The following is a 23,865-nucleotide window of genomic DNA, read 5'->3' on the forward strand; positions in this document are numbered from 1 at the left end:
AAACACAACTTTTGATTTTAATAATGAATCAGTAAATGTTGAAATAACAGTAAGATTACTTAATACTGTAGAAATATTATGTAAGTAGACATGATAACTAAACTAGTTAAGTAATGTTAACTACTGAACCTTTTTGTGACATGTTACCATTTATATAAATGTATCTGTATATAATGTTTTTAAGGGGATCATTGGAAGTTTCCGGCTGACAGCAACAATGTATTTGCCTATGTCACAATATAAGTTATCCGGTGCTCTACATTAACCTGTTTTTTGCCAAATTTGGTTTAAATAAACAATCAACAAATAACTAATCCGCAATCAATTATTTATTGAATAACAATATTTAATAAACAACAACAAGACAGATCATTCTGACTGACTGGGTCAATTCAGTCAAACCAAACCCAGAAAGAACTGTTGTATAACATGTAATAGCTACTTGTTTTAAAAGCAAGAATGAAGAACTAAATTGAAAATAAATCCCAGCTCTCTTGCAAGTCTTAAAGGTTCCTGAACAAGGAGGGTTTGCCAAAAGCTGCTTTTCTTCGCGAAAAAAAGTAAGCAAACTACAAGTGAGCCATGAATTATAAGACAATTGAACGCCATGTTAAACTCGTAAAAAACAATGATACCATTTACATTGTGAAGCAACATTACAATGTTCTTTGGGGAAGAAATCCATTGCTGGATCTGCTGTGAAAACTTTAGATCATGTTTCTTTGTCATGACACTTGTAATCTTACAGATTTATCCACATAATATGCTATTGCTTGATGCATTATTCTTTCACATTTGGTGAGGATGCTGTATCAATCATGAAAGATGATCTACTTATTGTGACTGTTATTTATGTGTCTGTGTAGAGAAGATGATTGATTGAAACACTTCCCACATGCAGTGCATTGATACGGTTTTTCTCCAGTGTGGATCCTCTCATGTGTTTTCAGAAATCCTGAATCACTGAATCTCTTGTTGCAGTGTGAACACTTATAAGGTTTTTCTCCAGTGTGGATCCTCTGGTGTTTTTTTAAACAGTCCGCTGTAGTAAAAGTCTTCTCACACTCAAAGCACATGTAGTCTCTCACACCAGTATGTGTTTTCTCATGCACTTTCAAACTTTGTAGATACGAAAAACTCTTTCCACACACATGACACGAATGTGGCTTCTCTTGTGTATGAATTGTCTGGTGTCTCTGCAGGCTTGAAACCCACAAAAATGTTTTGCCGCATTGATCGCATGGGTACAGCTTCTCTCTAGTGTGGATGTTCATGTGATTCTTAAGATTTGATGAGTTTGTAAAACTCTTCCCGCAGTGTTCACAGGGACACAGTTTCTCTCCAGTGTGAATCCTCATGTGAAGCTCAAGTTTATATTTGCATTTCAAACTCTTTCCGCACTGATCGCATCTGAACATTTTTTCTTTTGTATGAGCTTTCATATGTGCCACAAGGCCATTATTTTGTGCAAAACTCCTCCCGCATTGATCACACGTGTACGGTTTCTCTCCAGTGTGCATCCTCCTGTGTTCTTTCAGATATGATGACTGTCTGAATCTCTTGTCGCAGTGTGAACACTGATAAGGTTTATCTCCGGTGTGGATGCTCATGTGATGCTTAAGGTTTGATGAGTTTGCAAAACTCTTCCCGCACTGATCACAAGTAAATAGCTTCTCTCCAGTATGAACTCTCACGTGATGGTCAAGACTTGTTTTGCTTGTGAAAGTCTTTCCACAGCGAGTGCAAGTGAAATGTTTTTGGGCTGTTGTTTTCTTCATTTTTTTCTGTTTGGTTTGAGAGCAAGCCCGAGGTTTTTCTCCAGTTTTAATATGAATTAACATCTCTGAAATAAAATTGAAATTGGTTATTTTTAGTAACTCATTAAAACAAACAACAACAAAAAACAGAGCACTCTGGAATGACAAAATCTGACTGAAAAGAAAATCATGGTATAATTGTGGACATAGGGCTGGATGATAAAATCAAGACCTCAGTTAATTGACCACTTCACCTAGGTTGTGATTATTGAATTATTTGTTTTATATATATATATATATATATATATATTTCTTGCTATCATAGTTCATCTAAGGTTCATACTGTAAATTTATTCAACTATTAAATGTAGGGTTTGTTTCTAATGAAAGAGTTCAATTCTTGTGATTTAAAAAAAATTGAACAAAACAATTTATGGTTATGTTAAAAAAAAAGCATAGGTTAGTACTCAGGGTCTGCACTCAGTTTGTGATATTCCTGATATTCAGTATTTTAGAGTAAACTGTAGAGATGCACAAATAACGATAAACATAATGAAACAGATGCATTTAAAAATGCATTATTTAAAAATAATTAACATTGGTTAGTTTAAAATACCACAAACTCATTAAAGAGAAATGAAGAATAAACACCGACCTCCATGTTCCTCCTGTTTAATTCTCCGTGGTTCTGGTTCCTCTTGTTTTATTTTCAAGATTTCTGGTTCTTGTTTTATTCTCCAGGGTTCTAGTTCAGTCTCTTCTTTAACAAACACCATCTTGACAGCAGCAGATCTCAGTTCAGCGGATACTCCTCCAGATATTCCTGCTTGGTTCAGAACTTAGTCACATGAGAATATTATAGGTAACGTTATTTACTGATCTGATTCAATTTAGTATTTTTTTATTTAGAAGTAGTACATTTCAACTAACAGTTCCTATCATCACGACAAAACAACAACTCACGTTTAAACTAATCTTCTTCCTCTGAGGTTTAAAGGTGTTTGGCAAACAAACGCATGTGTTTTAGCGCCACCTGCTGGACTGGAGTGTGAAGCGACGAGAGGGGGAATAAGTGTGTACATATTTAAATTTGCCAGAGTCAACTCTGCTTAACTTTAACTCCATAAGCAAAAGGTTAAACATTTTTTATAAATACTGTTCAGTTTTTCACAAAAAACAAAAAACAAACAAAAAAAAACGATAATTTCATGTCTAAGGACATCAATGTATCATGAGCCACAGGGATTTGTCTGTGCATGTTTTTTTTTTTTTTTTTTTTACTCTTAAAGATTTGGTGCCCATCAAATCACTAACAGACTGCAATGGTTTGAGTTAAAAATCTTAGTTTGTGTTCTACTGAGAAGACAAAGTCGCCTACATCTTGGGTCCCTGGAGGTAAGCAGATAAACATCAAATTGATGAACTATCCCTTTAATAAAACATACTATTATTAAAAGCTTTTAAACAAGAAAATAGCTTTTTTTCTTTTAGTTTTTGAGTGTTTTTTCTCCAGCTTTGTCATGATGTTCCTCTTCCACTTCTCTTCAATCAGCTTCCAAATGAAAGTAAAATGCTACTAACGCTACAGTGCTTGGTGTAAACGTATATCATGGATTAGTAGTCAGACAGACAGGGCAGAATACGTCTTTTAACTTTTCAGATTACAAACAAACAAACATACAAAAACACTGAATTCTGAATGAATTTACCTATTTTCCTCACACACTCACTGCTGCTGCACTATTTCCGTAGGAAAATGCCAGAAAAGACACACAGAAAAGAGCCTGTAAAATGCGACTCACTTAAAACAAACCTTGACATTTTTATTGTTTTTCTACATGTCAAAAACTGTAAACTTATGACCTCAAATCATAAGAAACATGCAGAACATACTTTTAGTAATGGTTAACGACACAAGAATAGTCTTCATGACAGAATAAGCAAACTGCGGGTGTATTAAAAGTAGGGCTGGGCAAAAAACATTGATTTTTCGATATATCATTATTTTTATGTAGTCGATTCAAAATCGATTCTCAACAGCCACGTATCGATATTCTTTTTGTATTGCTGGAGAGTCCGTTATTCATTCATTCCTTAAAATGTCCGATTCAGGTGTGTTCCCGACATCAACCATACCTTCACATTAAAATTCAGAGGTATGGAAGCATTTCACATTTTCCAAGCAAGATAAAGATAAAGTGGACAAGAGCCCAGCTATAGCCAATGCCTGATTTGTAACTTGAAGGTGAAATGCTGTAGTAACGCTGCATTCCAGGCAACCCGTTACCTGAGTTTTCCCAACTTTCTACCCTTGAAAGTGCTCTGGAGAGGCAGCCAAACTCGTACTAGATCGGCGTACTCCCAGTTACAAGCTCTGACGTAACAGCCTGCGAAACAGCATTGTCAGCCCCTATGGATGCGGTGTTTATGCAAGTAGTGAACGGTGGAGAAATAGAGCTTAGGGCAATAGACCTTTCTCACAACTTCCGTATTTTGCACCGGATATACGTAATTGCTGTGTAAACCTATTTCCGCCCCGGTATGCCGGTAACCAGTTAAATAATGTGAAAAACGCTTAACGTGGCTTAATGTATGTAAAAAAACGACCAGGAAACCCCAAGTTTCGGTCAAACCTTACGTGGAACAAACACTAACTACTATCAAAAGAACGAGCCCTTATTCCACAGATAAAGTGATTAATATCACGTTAAGCGTTTTCTCCCCATAGAAGCCCATTATAAGGAAACAGCTTAACGTGGTTTACGTACCTCAACAGCGACCAGGGAAAACCAAACTTATGTTAAATTTCACTTATAATAAATACTTGCTGCTGTCAAAAGAACGAGCTCTTATTCAGCATATAAAGTGATCGCCCCCCATAGAAGTCCATTATAACAAACCATGTTAAGCTTTTTCCTTAATGGAGTTCCATACACTGTAAACCCGAATAAGTTGAGATTACTCAAATTATTTGAGGAAAGTGATTCCCTCAGTTCGTTTGAGTAATGGAAAATTGACAACTCGATTTATTGAGTTAACCAAATGTGGTCTCTTCATTGAATTAACTTAAATGTTTAAGTACAGATAACTTAAAAGGGGTAATAGACTAAACTTCTGAAATTTTCATCTTATATATTTTTTACTTGTATTAAATAGTTTATAAATCATTAAAACAAGTTGTTTTTTCCACATCAATCACTTTATTACGCTTATACCGCATTTACATTGCATTGCTTATAACAGTAAGCTCACATTTTAAAAGACATGAACAACAACAACATCATGAGCTCATTTTAACAGCAAATTCCTATTTTTGGTCATTTTCAGTCATTAAGACACATGAACAAAATCATAAGCTCACATTTTTGGAAGACCTGAACTCATTTTTAACTGTACACTCACATATTTAAAAGATGCACAAACAATGAAATAGCTCATTTTGAACAGTAAGCCCACATTTTTAAAAAATACATGAACATCATGAGCTCATATTTTAAGACAGGAACTTATTTTTAATGGTAAACTCCCATTTTTGAACTCACATTTTTAAAACAATCGAAACATTTCATTTTTAACAGTAAGATCAAATTTTTTAAAGATATGAACATAAGCAATTTTTTTAACAGTAAACTGGTTTTTAGATGTAAACTTATGGTTAAGCTCATTTTTAACTAGACAGTCACATTTTCAGAAGACACAAAACTGTAAACTCATTTTTGGTTTGAGATGTGCCAGTTCCTTATGTGTTGTAAATACCATGGTATTAATATGGACCCACCACAGTGTTTTGTATGGTAGGTTTGTTGTCATTCCACAGAATCGTGCAACAAATTTGAGTGTCCTGTCATTGAATGTGAACAAACATTCCCTGCAAGAAAAAGGTTAGAGAAAAAAAAAAAAAAAAAAAAGTTTCCACTCTGCTGGTGAAAGTCTTTCTGACTGTTAACATAAACATGTTTTTAATTTTCAATGTAAAGGTCTTAAGGTCTTTTTTTTTTTCATCTCAGCTGACAAGAAAAGTACAAAACAGAAAGGGAGCCCCCCATGCTGTATCTTAAGAGTTTTTTTATTTTATTTTTTTATGAAATCGCATGTGCTGATCTGGTTTATCCATTTTAATGGAACAGCTGGTTAGCCAAGGATTGTATCTTAGGCTGCAGGTCTTTCTGCCCCATGGAAAGGAGAATGCGTTGAATAAATTCAAATGTGTACTTCAGTGACTTTGGGTAGTTTAAGTGTAACGCATAAATTAATCCAAACAGGAGGCACATTGCTTCAGGAAGGTCACGTAGATTGTCCATGACCACTTTTCCCTCAATTACTATACCAAATGAGGAGAGAGGCAAATGCAGAGAGTTGAGAGGCCGAAGAGTCCCATCTTCAACTATTACAATCCCCACTGGCATGTCAAGATTCGAGCTGCATTCATCGGACATCTAGTGAAGATGAATTAACATTATCAAATTAAAGTTAATTCACATGCATGCAAGTTCATGTACATTTCAAACAGTGCAACTTAAACTTAGGGACAAATCACCTAAAAATGAAAATTCTGTCATTACTCACCCTCATGTCGTTCCACACCTCTAAAACCTTTGTTCATATTTCAAACAAAAATTAAGATATTTTTAATTAAATCTTCTTGCCTCTTTATTACCTCTTGAATATTGTTAAAATATCTTCATGTGTGTTCTAAAGAAGAACAGAAGTCTTACGGATGTGGACGACATGAGGGTGAGTAATCAATGACAAAATTCTCATTTTGGGTTAAATAACCCATCAGATTAAAATTTATAGTGAGTGCCATACATATATATTTTTTTCCTACATGGAATACTTACCAAACTTGTCTTGAAGAAAGCAGGGGAGTCATCTCCAAACACAAGAGGCAGTCCTTGGAGCACAAGAGTTCGGACCTCAGTTGGCTCTGACAACTTGTGTGGAGAAAAAAATTAAAATTATATTAAATCCAACCACTTGCTATTAATACATTTTTTTTTTTTTTTAAAGAAACTCATAAAAGCATTTAAAATCAAACTCAATTCTTGGAGGGATTGAGCCCTGCAGAGCTTAGATGCAACCCTAATTAAACACACCTGATCCAACTAACCAAGTCCTTCAGGCATAATTGAAAACTGCTTAGTACTTGTTGGAGCAGGGTTGGAACAAAACTGTGCAGGGCTCCGGCCCTCCAGGCACTGAGTTTGACATCCCTGATTTATATAGTTACATTTACTCAGAGATCAACTATGAAGTGATGGTTTAATATCAATTTACTTTTAAAATACATCTATGACAAATTTTGGGACTCCTAACTAACCTTTGTTTGCTTCAGAAGGTCCATCAAGAGCTGACCAGCAACTCCCTTTTTGGCTCTGAAAATGTCCAAGAGGCATGGACTATGTCGATCAAGGGACTCATAAAATTCCTTTTTCAGGTTCTTACCAGCAATCCTGTTAAACTCCATGTAGATCTGAAAAAGAAAATGCAAGAAGGGGCAGGTAATAGCATGCAGAAACGATTTTTCAAAATAACATCAGATTTGTCCCAGTCGAAGTTGGACAAAATTTGTTGACCACCCCCTTGTCATCCAAGATGTTCATGTCTTTTCTTTCCTCAGTCGCAAAGAAATTGTTTGAGAAAAACATTTCAGGTTTTCTCTCGATATAATGGATACGTATGGCTCCCCGAAGTTTGAACTTCCAAAATGCAGTTGAAATGCAGCTTCAAAAGGCTCCCAGCCAAAAGGATCCCAGCCGAGGAACAATCATCTTATCTGGTGAAAAGATCAGTTATTTTCAAAACAAATTGATAATTTATATACTGTTTAACCTCAAATGCTCATCTTGTCTCTGTGATGCGTAGTCTGTGATCCTGGTTAATACAGTTAGGGTATGTTGAAAAATCTATTTTTCTTTCCTAACTTCAAAAAAAAAAAAAAAAAAATTATATATATATATATATATATTATTAATAATAATAATAATAATAATAATAATAATAATAATAATAATAATAATAATAATATCGCCCTACATTGCTGCAGAAGTACGGACACAGTGTTTACAAAGTAAACATACAAAGCAGCTCAAATGCCCTTTACAAAAAAGGGTAAAACAGCATTGTAGGGCAATTGAAATTTAAGATATAAATGGGAGTTTTTCGACATACCTTAACTGTACTGACCTGGAGCACAGACTATGCATGCGCATTGCAGAGACAAGGCAAGACGAGCATTTGAGGTTAAAAAGTATATAAACAGTCAATTTGTTCTGAAAATAAAAGATCGTTTCAGCATATAAGATGATTCTTCCTCGGCTGGGATCCTTTTGGCTGGGAGCCTTTTGAAGCTGCATTTAAACTGCATTTTGGAAGTTCAAACTTCGGGGCGCCATACATATCAATTATATAGAGAGAAATCCTGAAATGTTTTCCTCAAACAAAAAAAACATTTTCTTTACGACTGAAGAAAGAAAGACATCTTGCATGACAAGCGGGTGAGTACCATATCTGTAAATTATGAAAGTGAACTAATCCTTTAAAGTTATAGTTCAGTAAAAACTGAAATTTTGCTGTTGATCTAGTTACCAGTTAATCCAAATGATTTTTTTTTTTTTTTTGCTGAAACTATGGTTTATTAAAGTTGATTCGTAATGCAAGTCAATGGAAACCATTCCTTTTAGAGTCCAAGAAAAAAATATATATATTCATAATTCCTGATACTCTGGTGTCTTATGAATTGATCACATGTGCAATCTCACAAAAGGAACATTGACTTTTCACAGATTCCTGAAGTTTTATGAATTATGATCGCATTGCAGACTGTTGTGAATGCGTTCAGAACAGTTTGCAGAGGCTATGGATTCAGTTTCTTGCATAGACTAATCGTTTAATTTCATAACACACCAATGTATCATCAGGAGCCACCAATATTCATTTTGTTAAAAGCGCTTAATTTTTGGTCAAAGCAATGGTTACTGTTGATATGAATCAACCAAAAAGTTCTAGGTTAAAAAAAAAAAAAGTGTCAAGGTTCTACCATTTAAAAACAATACGAAAATAACAAAAATAAAAAAACCATACACAACCTACCTGCATCTTGGATGGCCTGAGGATAAGTAAATTAAAAATGCTAAAAGAATGAAAATTTGTTGCTATGGTATAGTACAGACCTTAAAGGATTAATTCACTTTCAGAACAAAAATGCTCAGTTTTCTTTTTTCCTCTTTTCATTTCGTACTCACCTTAAGTAAAAATTCATTTAAGAGTTGGTTTGTTATAATAACTTAACTATTCCTAAGCATTTTCATAAAAAAAAGTCATTACTAAAACAATGAATAAGCAAATTACCTGTGCTTCACGGAACAGAGCTGGCCAGCGGTCAAGTACATCAGTGATTGCAGGCGCTGACACAACCATCTCTTTGCGCCTTAATGCAAACGTCAAGTCCATTTTCTGTGACAATACAGAAGCACTGGGTGTTCTCTTCTTCATTTCTTCTTCCAGTTCTTTACGAGCATTCTCAAGGCTGGCATCATCATGTCCTTCAGGATAGCTTGGTAGGAAATTTAATTCACATTTCTTGGGTTTTTTTATGTTTTTCCGCGATGGCTCTCCTTCTGGGTTGTTAGCGCCACGTTTTCCTGCATTTACTGATACATCAGGAACGCCCAATTTTCGCATCTTCGTTCTAAAATTCCCCATTTTAAATTTAAGGCTATTTTTCCAGCCCCCCCAGCCAGATCGTGAACCACTTTCCAACAGACATGGATGCTGTTTTACCAGGGCAGATGCTACTTGTTCATAATCCTTATCATCTGGATAGGCCTTAAAGGCAAAAATGCTTTCGGCCAATTTTTCAAGGATTTGATGTTTAAGGTCTCGAGACGGTTTGAGGAAAGTGCCATCTTTGAGGTATTTCAAGTTGCCCTGCCGCAGACGATATTCAACATCTACCGAAAAGCTAGGAATAGCGAAGTCATTTGGCCAGGGCTTCTGTCTCTCCTGAGGTGAAAGAATTTCTGTGTCTGCGGTGCTTGCAGAGTCATTAAACGTTTCCACCACATCAACTGGTGTAAGTTCGAGTACAGGAATTATTTTCACTGTTGCTTGGTCTTGAAGTGCTGAAATGTCCGTTAAATTGCAAAGTGCATTGTCAAAGTCTTGATCTTCATACTGAAGAGAAAAATTGAAATCAACCTTTAAACTTTCTTTTAGCGATGCAATCAAGTCATCAATAGAATCTGGTTTCTTTGCAAGGATGATCTTCCTTATATCCCCTTCACATAGGATAACCCTCAAGAGCATCTTCTCGTGAGAACCCATCTGGCCAGCAAATGTGAACATACCAATTAATAACATCAAAAATCTATTTCATTGCAACAAATTTAAATGTGCTGGCATGACTATAAATACCAAGTTTGGTCACTGTCTTCATCAAACTGCAATCCACTGGAACTGGATGTGATTGGACTACTGTGGAAGAGGAATAAAAAAAAATAAAAAAAAATTACTACTTGGACTCAGCCAACATTAATGCAATGCACTCAGCAAAAAATAAAACGTTTAGGTGTCACCATCATCCTGCCCTTAACAATGTAACCTGAAAGAGGAAAAACCTCATTAAGCTCTGACACCTTAACCACACAGAGAGTTGAGAAATGGTTGCTACAAAGTTCATATGACCGAAGATGTTCAGTGTACCATGCTGACATTTGTTTACAGACAAATAAGATCTCCGAGTTGACTGCAACAATCTGTGATATTTGCTTGAATTCTGGAAGACCAGAGCACGAACCAGCTGAGATCACCATATCCACACTGTATTTGATTCCCTCTACCATCACAGATGATGCAACAAGCACAGTATTCAGCTGAGGTGCCATTTGATGAAACTGCTGTTTAACAGGGTCAGGAAACGATGCAACCATTGCCGTTTTAACTTTCTCCATTTCAACCGAAGGCCTGAAAAATGAACTCGAATCAAGATAGTATGCCATCATTCTCTGATGTTTAACAGCCAATGTTAGTGCCACATTTTTGAAATTTTGAGATTCACGAATTACCTTTTTGAAAAATTTGTGCTTTCCTTCAAAGCGCATTGTCCAAACATCAGAGAGTGGGCCAAAGGCTTTAATCAGCTGGGGGTAATGTTCTATGAAATGATGTTTGGGTTTAAGTCTGAAATCAGGAAATGTCGACTGCAACAATTCTCTGTGTTCTGTTATTTTGCAACCCAAGTCATGAATGGACTCATCAGTATGTTTCGGAGCAACTGCCAATTCAACTATGTCCTTAAGCAGCATCAAAATTTCCCATGAACCCTCTCCCTCTGGGACATTATCACCAATGATAAGTGGTAGCAACCTAAGTAAAGTCCAATTTTCATGGCCATTGCCACCAATTGATCCTTTACTTACAAAACCCTTTGGAATGGGCTGTGGTTGGTTCGTTTTGTCAGAAAAGGTGTAAGCAAACGTCTTAATGGCATGGTTAACTGAATCAAGTGAGAAGTATTTCTTCTCAACCATGTCTGACAGGCAGAGACATAGTTCAACAGGCACAACACCTTCGAAAAGGTCATGCAAAATGTCCGGTGGGTAGCCATTCACTGCATGAAAATGCTGCAAAGCATCAGTTAGTGGGCAAATTCTTTTCACCCCATATAACTTACTTAAAGAGGGATCTTGCTTTACCTCCTCAGTGTGTCTGTTGTGCATATCCTGAGTCCGTTGTTCAAAGTTTCTGGTGCCAACTTCAGTGTGCTGAGTCTCGTTTCTTGTGGCCATGCAAAAGCGGCAGAACCTCTCCACAGTAAAACTCTCAAAAAAGCCTGCAAGAGAATGAGCAGCAAGATTGTCAGCTGAAACATACAAGACAGTGCCTTTCACAGTAGCACCTAACTGATCAATGTACAACCCAGTTTGCTCCAGGTGGACAAGGTCTTGCAGAAGTGGCTGCATAATTGTTTGGTAGCCATACTTCTTCACTGTGCTAGCATTGCAGAGAAGAGCAAGTTGAATGGAGTGAAGAGTTGACCTGTACTTCGCAGCTATGTTTGCTAACACCCAGTACACTGCACACATTTTGTGTTTGCCTCTAGATGTCCCCAATGGATTAGCCACCTCAAAATCATCAATATAGAGTCCAATAGCAATTTTAAATTCGTCACCATTGAGAAGACTATTTTCTTTAAAATAGTCACCATCACGATAAGAACTGTAGCTATTTGCTACACGTTCTTGCACTGAAAGTGCTTTATCCAATATGTCTGGCTTGTTGAGCATTGTTTGTAACACAGGCTGAATTGGCACATAAACATACGGTTTCTCTCCCTCTGGAAGCATGTACTCCACAGGCATCACCACTGGAAATTCATTCAACACAAATGAGTTCCTTTTTTTGATTGTGGACAAACATCCACCTGGGTCGCAGCACCTTGAAAATACATTGCTCTTAGAAACAGCATCTACTACTTCTGTAACAAGGGAATCATCAACATCTGCATAATGTTTCCTCAGGACACTTGAAATGGACTTGTACACCATTGAGAAAGACAACTTCTGAATTTCAGTTAATTCTTGTATGATATCTTGAACAGAACTTGCTGGAATATGAAGGATGCTTTGCATCTTCAAAAAAATACCAGCTAAATTGCGCTCCAATTGACTCACAAAATCAGAGGATTCCCTACCTAACTGATCTTCATTTTCCTCAATTTCAATTTCATCCAAAGAAACGGGTTCGAGTTCATCATTGTCATTCTCCTCACTATTACCAGAAATAATTTCTGGCTTCATCCTCCTGTCATGTTCACTATGCGTCTTACTTTTATGCGAATTGAATGTTGCATAAACACGAGTCTGAAATGTGCAACCTCTGTAAGGACACTGGATGTTCTCATTTGCTTTTAAATGTCTACCACGCAAGTGTCTTAGAAAATCTGCTTCTGTGCAGGGTTCAGAAAACTCGCAGTGCTGACACTTAAATACAAGTGGGGTTACATTACTCGCACTTGCACTGTCTTTAGCGTGAATTTTAGAAAGATGCACTTGCAAATTACTAATGGACTGGAACGTGCAAAGACAGTCCTGGTGTGGGCATGGAAAAGGGACAATCTTTGTATGGCCTCCATGCTTCAGACGATAGTGTTTAAGAATTTCTCCTCTTTTCTCAGAACTAAAAATGCAGTATTTACAATTCCACATTTTCTTCTGTCAGGTCACCTATAACATAAAATTGACAATAAAGGTAAGTACACTACATATTTACATGACAAAACAGAACAGTTAAGAAGAATTTTTAACTGAAACTGTGGTCTTTGGTGATTCATAATGAAAGTCAATGGTAACAGTCCCTTTGAGAGTCAAACAAAAAACATACAAGCAAAACAAAATTAATATTTGTGGCTCCTGATGACACATTGGTGTCTTATGAATAGAAACGATCAGTCTATACAAGAAACTGAATTCACAGCCTCCGCAAACTATCCTGAATGCATTCAAATCAGTCTGGAATGCATAATGTCAAAATGTATAAAACTTTAGGAAACTGTGAAAAGTCAAATGTTCCTTGTTTGAGATTGTGCATGTGAATGCAATCTTGCTTTTTTACACAGGTTGCAGCATGCTGGATAAGCAAGCACGAGTACCATTTTGATGAAAAATATTATATGCATCCTCCCTCTCCACACTGACACAATGATGTGGATCTGGTTTGCTTACAACTGAGGGGCAGGATACATATGTATTGTTCATCAACATGGTAGTCATGACTATTCTGGATGCTGCAATCTGTGTAAAAAGCAAGATTATGTTCACATCATGCACATATCAAATAGGGAACATTGACTTCAAAATACAAATTCCTAACATTTGATATACAATAATGATCCAGACTATTGTGAATGCTTTCAGGACAGTTTGCAGTGCCTGTGGATTGAAGGTAACAATCTTTTAAATACCGTTCAGTTTCTTGCATCAATTAAAGACACTACTGTATCATTATGAGCCATGAATATTAATAGTTTTGTTTGAATATATTTTGACTCTCAAAGGAATGGTTACCATTGACCTGCATTACACGAATCACCAAATATCACAGTTTCAGGTTTAAAAAAAAAAAAAAAAAAAAAAAAAAAACCGTGTCACAGAAATGTCATTTTTAGGGTGAAATATCCCTTTAAGACAGCGGTTCTCAATTCCAGTCCTTACACCCGCTCTGCATATTTAGCATTTCTCTTTTAGTTAACACACCTGATTCAGATAATCAGCTCGTTAGAAGTGAACTCCATGCATGAATTGTGTTCCAATTGACATGGTCCCTGCTCATTGCTCCCTACTCCTTGAGCAGGGGAAATCCGTTTAAGTTTACTACACTTCGGAACATTCATTCATATATTTGCGCTACGGCACCTCATACAGCTTTTTCACACGCAGACGCAGATAAAACATTTCCATTCCATTTGAAGCGGTATGTGACACTGTATGCCATGGCGTAGCGCAAATATGTGAATGAATGTTCCGAAGTGTAGTAAACTTCAACGGATTTCCCCTGCTGTGCACTATGCAGGGACCATGTCAATCGGAGCACAGCTAATGCACGGAGCTCACTTCGAGCTGGTTCTTTGACTCAGGTGTGTTGACTAAGAGGGAAATGCAAAATATGCGGGTGGGGGATTAAAATTAAGGAATTAATTTCGTTAAATTTTCTGCCTCGCATTGTTCTCCTCTTAAAACCTTTAGGCGGGAAAAGGTCTGCGGTTTTTAGTAAACACGATTGGCCAAAGATATTCCTAAAACTACAACGTCTTCAAGCGGCAACCCAATTTTACACCAAAAGAATAAAGTATATAATTATATCACAACTAATACACAGGTACACGTCAGTAAGCATGGGAGTAAATTATACTCGAAGTTAGAGCCACGGTAGCAGCATGTTTATTGTAAATTAACAAAAAAGGTGTAGGCTATAAAACATTGGTTTGGTTTCTCACAGAAACTTCATATTAACCTAAACACATTTATACCTTGTCCATCCATATAAAATAAAACATTTTTACAGACAATAAACCAAAACGTACAGGCGTGTTAAACTTTAACTTACCAGCGTAATCTATGGGCCTTTCAAAACGACTCCATCCCTGTCACCGCCTGCTCCATGATCGCCTGCCTGCTAGTGCCGCTGGGGGAGGAGGCAAGCGGTAAATTCAAATGTTCTATCAGAAAATTAGAAACTCAGGCGTGTTTATAACTACAAAATAATACCTTTTACAGACTATAAACCACAATGTACAGGCGTGTTAAACATTAATTTACCAGCGTAATCCATGGGCCTTTATCATTACTCCATGCGTGTCCCTGAATGCTTCATGATCGCCTGCCTGCAAGTGTTGCTGGGGGAAGAAATTAAAAAAAATTAATGTGAAATTAAAATGTTCTTACAGAAAGTTAGTAAGGCATGTTTATAACTACAAAATACTCAAAATAAAATGGCAACCAAGCGAAATTTGCATTAAAATTTTACCGTTAACCTACCTGTGTAAAGTCACTCTAGTAATAAATCCTTCACGACGACTTCTCTTCCCGCCTGTTTTACCACCAGCGTACTTGTGCTCCTACTGGAGGGAAAAGGAAATGTAAAGTTAAAATAACATGTAAATCAATTTAGAAAAATGTATATTAGCGTTTAAATCTCAACTTACCTATTTAACTTTTGACTTCTGGTTTCTGGTGCCTCTGTCCTGCTGCTGCTTCAGCGAAATTCAGCATGACAAAAAAAATTCCCGCGTTGTGTCATATAATTTATATCGACCAATCAGCGCAGTTGTCAAAGCAGAATTACAAGTGCGACCAATCATTTTAAACAGACATGGTGAAACATCTAAATTAATTAAAATGTTGAGTTCAGAGAACGTAAAATATTAATTAAAATGTTTTTTCTTGCCAAATGAGTAAGTTAAACACACCTGTTTAAGTTTTAATGCCAAAACTTAGTACTTTAAGTAATGTCAAGTTATATTAACTTAGTTTCTTTATTAATGACAACAGTGGGGTTTACAGTGTAGGGAGAAAAGCGTGATATTATTCACTTTATATTATTCACATTATATGCTGAATGAGAGCTCATTCTTTTGAGAACAGGAAGTGTTTATCATAAGTGAAATTTAACAGAAGTTTTTCCTGGTCGCTGTCAAGGAAAGTTAAACCACGTTAAGCAGTTTCCTTGGCTTCTATGGGGGAGAAAACGCTTAACGTGATATTATGTGCTTTATCTGTGGAATAAGGGCTCGTTCTTTTGATAGTAGTTAGTGTTTGTTCCAAATAAGGTATGACAGAAATTTGTGGTTTCCTGGTCGCTTTTTACGTACGTTAAACCCGGATTAAACTCTTAGTGGAAAAATGTATATCCTTTATCCAATTTGTTCCTCTTTGTGACGGAGTTTTCCTACACGACTCTTATCAGGTCGGCAAAAGTTATCTTTGGCAAACCAGTGAGAGAAGTTGTGTAGACTCTCTCCATTTTAATTTTAAATTACCCGGCTTTCTGCTGTGTTGACATTACACAGGAAGTCTGCATACCCTGCGATTGCGTATTTCCGGTTTCTGTGAAAAAGGTCTATAACAAATTCATAATAATATAAAAATAATAAATGAGCTCAGGCAGTTTGGCGTGATTGCCTGGAAAGCTACAAAGTCGTGAGTCGTGGTTTGATGCCGTGATTTCGAGCTCAAAAACCTGCCTGGAACGCAGCATAATGCTACAAATCTGCGGAGCCATTTGTCAAGACATCTGTCTATTCACTGTAAACATTTGAAATATAAAGTTGAGTTGTTTTATTGTACCCAAGTGTATTTAAAGTGTTTATATACAGGTTCGTTATAAATGTAGGATTTGTGTTAAATCTATATTCATTCATACTGTCAAATCAGGAATCGAAATCGATAATCGAAATGGAATCAAATTAAGAACTTGAAAATCGAATCGGAACATTGTTATGAAACTTATAAGAAAGATTAATGTTATCATGCAGCAAAATGATTTAAAGGAATACAACGTTTGACATTGCTCCTCGGCTTTGCGTGGAACTGAATCTCAGCTGAAAAGGACTGGATCTGAAGATGATCTACTGTGATTGTTTTTCGTATGTCTGTGTAGAGAAGATGAACAACTGAAACTCTTCCCACATTCAGTGCAGTGATACGGTTTCTCTCCAGTGTGGATCCTCTCGTGTGTTTTCAGAGTTGATGACTGACCAAATCTCTTGTTGCAGTGTGAACACTGATAAGGTTTCTCTCCAGTGTGGGTCCTCTCATGTGTTTTCAGTTTTCCTGAATGAATGAATCTCTTGTCGCAGTGTGAACACACGTAAGGTTTTTCTCCAGTGTGGATCCTCTCATGCAGTTTTAAATGGCTTGCTGAAATAAAAGTCTTCTTACACTCAAAGCACATGTAGTCTCTCACACCAGTGTGTATTTTCTGATGTCCTTGCAAAGTTTGTAGACTAGAAAAACTCTTTCCACACACATAACATAAAGGTCTCTTCTCTTGTGTATGAACTGTTAGGTGTCTCTGCAGGCCTGAATTCCAGAAAAATGTTTTGCTGCATTGATCGCATGGGTACAGATTCTCTCTAGTGTGGATGTTCATGTGCTTCTTAAGGGTTGATGAATTTGCAAAACTCCTCCCGCATTGGTCACATGTGTACGGTTTCTCTCCAGTGTGGATCCTCTCATGTGTTTTCAGATGTTCTGAGTTTCTGAATCTCTTCTCACAGTGTGAACACTGATAAGGTTTCTCTCCAGTGTGGATGTACATGTGAACCTTAAGGTTTGCTATTTGTGCAAAACTCTTCCCACATTGATCACAAGTGAATGGCTTCTCTCCAGTATGAAGTCTCATGTGACGCTCAAGACTTGTTTTGCTTGTGAAAGTGTTTCCACAGCGAGTGCAGGTGACATATTTTTTGGCTCTTCTTTTCACTAATTCTTTCTGTTTGGTTCGAGAGCAAGTCAGAGGTTTTTCCCTAGTTTTACTATGATTTTTTCCCTCAACTTTACTCAGTTCTTCAGTTTCCTCATTTTCTTCAATCCACTCTGAAATAGAACACAATTGGTTCTTTTTAGTCATTCATTAAAAAAATAATAATTAATAAAAAAAATACATAAAAATTAATCATGATATAATAGTGATATCATATTAATATTTTTATATGTATTTATTTCCGTCACAGTTGATTTAAGGTTCACACAGTACATATTCTCAACTACAAAATGTAAGGAGTTCATTTTTTTAAATTGTGAACTATGGAGATTACAATTTTACAAAAAAAGCAATGAACGAAAATGCCAGTTCTTATATTTTTAAGACATTTGAAAGGCGGACTGAAGACATTTTCATGGTAATTAAGCCCATATAATTACATTAAGGAGTGTAAAACTGTTTAGTGATCCGCAGGCACCCTGTTAAATCTTGGTTAGTTTAATGTACCACAAACTCATTAAAAATGAATGAAGAATAAACACCAACCTTCTTTTTCCTCCTGTTTTATTCTCTGTGGTTCTGGTTCCTCACATTTGATTTTCCATGGTTCTGGTTCCTCCTGTTTTATTCTCCAGGTTTCTAGTTCACTTATGTTCTCCTCAGTCTCTTCTTTAACAAACACCATCCTCACAGTAGCAGATCTCAGTTCAGCTGATACTCCTCCAGATATTCCTGCTTGATAATTACAGTTAATATTACAGTTAACAGTTATTTACTGATCTGATTCAATTATGTATTTTTCTAATTAGAAATAGCACATTTTAACTAACATTTTCTAGCATCACGACAACACAAAAGATCACGCTGAAACTAGTCTTCTTCATCTGAGGTTTAATGGTGTTTGGTAAACAATCGTATGTCTTTTAGCTCCACCCGCTGGACTGGAGTGTGAAGAGACGGGAGGAGCAAAATAATATTTAAGAAAAACGTTGGGACTGCACAGATTTAATTTAGCCATGTCAACTCTGCTTAACTTCGTCAGTATATATCAAAAACTGAGAATGATGTTTACATACCCTGAGATATTCTCAGAATAATAAAAAAAGATGTCATTAGCCAATTTTCCGCTTTTGTAGTTTTAATCTGTATAGCCTATCAAAATTATATATTAAAACGTCTCTTTTCCAGTGTCCACAGAGTTTTAACAGCCATGCCTTTCTCCATTTAACATCACATAAGATTGATTTCCAGTAAAATTTGCAAAAAGACACACCTTATTTTTATTTTAATCAGGTTACGTAAGTCGGTGGAATCACACGTACATCTGCAAGATGTCTGTTAAAGATCTCTTGATCAGGGCCGTAGCCAGGATTTTTCAAATACCGAGGTCATTTTTTCAATTTTTTTTTTTTTACATTTTAAAGTTAAATTCATTCATTTGGTGCATTTTGAGAGTGCAAAAATAAGAGCTACAACTATGTTCAGCGGGCAAATTGAACAAGAAAAAAAAAAGTTGATGACAATCTAAAAAGGGCCCAGAACTGCCTCTAGTCAGAAAGTACTGAGTTTTCTGGGCCCCTTTCAACCTCTGGGCCCTATGCAGTGCCCTCCTTTTCAAAACACAAATATTAAGAAAGCTTTTTGTTACCTTTTTAAGACCTGGAGAAATAGAATTAATAATATATGGGATAAAGCAATGTCTAGTAGCCTAAACCTCTATCATGATTTACAGCTCAGATAATGTTAATCAAAAACAATACCATCTGTAAAAATTGTAACAAGCTCATTTTTATATGGTGAAATTTAATTATTCTGACTGTTTAAGTTATTAAAATGAATCCTTGCTAGTATCATACATGATAACCAGTAAAACACACATACAGTAGGCCTTTAGCGCCTAACACCATGGTATAAAAATTAACTACGTATTTTCTATGCATTTGTATAGAGAACAGTGGTCTGAAAACATTAAGTATAAATGCACAAACGCTTTAGATACTCTAATTATATTACATTACTTATTTACAGTTAATACATGTCTACATTAATATTATATAATATTACACATTTCTGCCACTTTAATACCAGAAAATAGAAAATACAGACGACATATGGATTCGGACACGGACCGGGTTCTGTGTTTGGCATTGATCATCACTGCTGGATTTCAGCTTTTTGAAATTTCGGGAATAAAATACAGAGGACATGACCTCGGTGTCCTCAATGGTAGACATGGCCATGCTCTCGATCTGGAAAGCCTCTGCTGTGTAAAAAACATCGTTCAGACGTCTGTAAGATGTCAGTTTTTACATCTATTCTGATTCATAAACATCTTAAAGACATCCAATAGACGTCTATTTGAAATCTGTTTGGAAATGTCCAATAGACGTATTGCAGATGAGCAAACTACATCTTTCAGATGTCTTGCAGATGTAAATGCAGACGTCAAAACGTCTCTAAGATGAAAGTGTGCTATCAGGGAAATTACTAAACAAATTACAGACTTTGTTATAAAAGTACAACTCTATAACAAATTGTACCTCTAGCAGTACAAGTATTCTACAATAGTAAACATTCGAAGTGGATCAAAAAAGTTAATCAAAGTTGTCCTAAGATAAGAATTGTTTTTCTTTTAAATTTTTTGATCCACTTCAAATGTTGACTACTGGACTGTATTCAATTTTTAATTTCACGGGTGTGTGTTGAGAAAGAGGTGCATGAAGATGAAATGCAATGACAGGTCTTTTTAATAATATCCACAAAAGGTAAATTCACACAAGAATGGCAAGGAAACACATACCAAAGTAACCTTGTATCAGACCATAAAAACAGACCTGAACCCAACTAAGAAAGACAGGATAATGATACAAGGACAGGTGATTAACTAATAAAGAGTTAAGGAGGACAGGAAACAGGAACAAATATGGGCAACAGAGGGAGAAACCAACATTAACAGTCCAAAGGGGTGTGATAATGGGCACATGAGGGAAAAACTAACACAGACAAAGGGGTGTGACATTACTACCCACTCCTGGAAGATGGAACCTGTGGTAGAAAAAATAAAAATAAATGTATGGATGGAGGGGACTAAAGAGGTAGACAAAGGAGCGTACAGGAGATGGAAATCTATACTGGAGGAGGCTTCGGCGGGGGACAGACACCCGGGAAGAGGACGATGAAAAAATGTCAGAGTGGATCCGACAGATGGAGGAGCCATGGAGGAGACCGAAGGGTCCAGGGTGGTTCAGACGGATGAAGGGAGCCCTGAGGGAGGCCGAAGTGTCCAGGGTGGATCCGACGGATGGAGGAGCAATGGAGGAAACTGAAGGGTCCAGGGTGGATCAGATGGCTGGAGGGAGCCATGGACGAGACAGAAGGGTCCAGGGTGAATCAGACGGATGGTGGGAGCCCTGGAGAAGGCCGAAGTGTCCAGGGTGAATCAGACGGATGGTGGGAGCCATGGAGGAGACCGAAGGGTCCAGGGTGGATCAGATGGCTGGAGGGAGCCATGGAGGAGACAGAAGGGTCCAGTGTGGATCAGACTGATGGAGGAGCCATGGAAGTGGTAGAAGGATCTAGGGTGGATCAGACAGATGGAGCAGCCATGGAGGAGACAGAAGGGTCTAGGGTGGATCAGACTGATGGAGGAGCCATGGAAGTGGCCGAAGGATCTAGGGTGGATCAGACAGATGGAGCAGCCATGGAGGAGACAGAAGGGTCTAAGGAGGATCAGACAGATGGAGGAGCAATTGAGAAGACAGAAGGGTCCAGGGTGGATCATACGGATGGAGGGAGCCATGGAGGAGGCCGAAGGGTCCAGGGTGGATCAGACAGATGGAGGAGCCATTGAGGAGTCAGAAGGGTCTAGGGTGGATCAGATGGATGGAGGGAGCCATGGAGAAGGCCGAAGGTTCTAGGGTGGATCAGATGTCGGGAGGAGTCTGGGAGGACACAGAAGGGACACGGAGTAGGAGGAGCCAGGGAGGACACAGAAGGGACCCGGAGACAGGCGAGACCCAGGCTGCAGATATGATGGTAGCCAACAGCGGAGCCAATGGAGGGAGGAGCCATGGTGGAGGCTGACTGTCGGAGATGGAGCCCCAGGCAGAGATGGAGAGCTGACGATCCTGGGCAACACAGAGGATCTGGATGGCCAAGGCAGAAGCCAAGGTTTTGGTGACCGAGACGGAGATCCAGAGGCCTGTGAGGGAGCCAGACTGACAGAGGACTGAGTGAAAGCCGGAGGGAGGAAGGAGCTCAAACGAGCCGGTGGGATGGAGTGACGAGGCGCAGCCAGAAGAGTGGAGTCCTGAGGTGATGGCGGGACGGCGGAGCCAGGTCAAGATGAGGAAGCTGAGAGCCAAGGTGGAGCCACTGGTTCGGAGGGCCTAGGCAGAGTTCTGAGGCTTTCTGGGGGATAATATATGGAGATAACAAAGGGAGAATGCGTAGGAAATTCAGGCAGATTGACAGTTCAAGGCAGACGGATTGTTCAGGGCAGACTGGTAGTTCAGGGCTAACTGATAGTTTAAGGCAAGCAGAAAGTTCAGAGGTTGGTGAAAGGAGAGGTGGCATGTTTTCAAATACCTCCCCATAGAAGTTGATCAAGTCCTGTTCCACATCTATATCCTCAATGAAATCAATCAAATCTTGCTCCATATCTAAGGCTACGTTTACATTAATCGGGAAACATTTGAAAACGGATTTTCATTTTAAAACGCTCTCCGTCCACACCAGCGTTTCCAAGCGTTTCGAAGAGTTTCTCATTCACACTGAAACGTTGGAAAAAATCAAATTAGCCTTACTGCGCATGCGTAAAGCCTCCAAAAGTATACAGACGTAATAAGTTTTCACACAATTCTTCTGGCGGAATAATTTACGGAAATACCTCATCCTCCACTGACGCGTCTATTTCGCGCTCATTCATTTTTTATCTGAAAAGCAGTTGTCGTCATGTTTTTTCAGGACAGCAAAAGTAAATTTTCTGTCATCATTTTAGGACTGCAATTTGAAGAGTGAAAAGGGTAAATCTCTTTAGCACTAGTGTGACAGTGAAAAAGCACAGGCACAATTACTGGTGTAAACAGATATCTATTGGTACAATATGCGTGACATGACTAAATATGCGTCATCGTTTTCAAAAGACTCCGTTTTCACAGTCCACACTACAACGAGAAAACGGTGTTTTCAAATTTATCCACTTTGGCCGGTGTTTTTAGAAGTAATCGTTTTCTGTGATAAAAACGGGGTTTTCGTGTAAATGAGAGGCCAAACCGCAGGGAAATATCTGTGTTTTCCCTTCGAGTAAACAGGGCCCAAATGTCCCAGATCCAGACTACGCTCACCATCAGCAATGGTGCAGTGGGCAGTGCTTCCCTCAACACCCTCACGCTCCACTGAAACATCCGCCATCGCATTCCACGAGTCCGGCTCTTGCACCTGGTTGGATAGGCTTGGCTCAGGCTCCGTAACAATCTTCTGCACTGTCGCGCCATTTGGTTCTGGCTCTCTGTCCTCGGTGGACACGCTCTGCGGAGCGGAGAAGAGTGCATTTGTGACAACCAAATTTCTTGTGATATCCCTGCTGAAAAAACAAACAAACAAACAAAAAAACACAGCTAAAACCAGCCTAGGCTGGTTGGCTGGCCTTAGCTGGAAGTGGCTGGTCTCCCATTCTCTGGAAACCAAAACCCTTTCTAAAACCAGCCTTCTGACCAACTATGACCAGCTAAAACTAGCCAACCAGCTTAAGCTAGTTTTAGTTATTTTTTCTCCAGGGATTTTAGCAAAAAATTAAAAAAAAAAAAAATAACGAAACTGGAAAATGTACTGCTTCTGATGTCGCAGTAATGATGGGAAAAAAAAACACTCGCTGGTCAAGAACTTTGTATTTGCACTTGATTTTGGTGAAATGTTTACAATAAACCAGCTTAGGCTGGTTGGTTTTAGCTGGACCCCTAGTCTGGCCAGGCTGGTTTTAGCTGGTGGTTTCCCAGCCTGGCCAAAAGTAGCCAAAACCCCTCTAAAACCAGCCTGCTGACCAGCTTAAACCAGCCAACCAGCCTAGACTGGTTTAAGCAATTTTTTTTCACCAGCGAGTTTAGCCAAATAAACAGAAAAAAAATTA

The 23,865-nt window shown here is 37.9% G+C and overlaps 2 protein-coding genes across 2 annotated transcripts in view; one reads left to right on the plus strand and one right to left on the minus strand.

Moving 5' to 3' along the window:
- Positions 1-23,865, plus strand: part of LOC141342407 (uncharacterized) — a 226,404-nt gene that overhangs the window by 151,949 nt on the left and 50,590 nt on the right. The window lies entirely within an intron of this gene.
- On the minus strand, positions 16,788-18,606 carry LOC141329358 (uncharacterized). The gene is made up of 2 exons (XM_073835460.1): positions 18,285-18,606; positions 16,788-17,851 (listed from the first exon to the last, which is right to left on the minus strand). Exons 1-2 carry the CDS (start codon positions 18,421-18,423, stop codon positions 16,851-16,853), a joined length of 1,140 nt encoding a protein of 379 aa, XP_073691561.1. The 5' UTR covers positions 18,424-18,606; the 3' UTR covers positions 16,788-16,850.

Source organism: Garra rufa, chromosome 1 (genome assembly GCF_049309525.1).
Source record: "Garra rufa chromosome 1, GarRuf1.0, whole genome shotgun sequence".
NCBI classification, from domain to species: domain Eukaryota; kingdom Metazoa; phylum Chordata; class Actinopteri; order Cypriniformes; family Cyprinidae; genus Garra; species Garra rufa.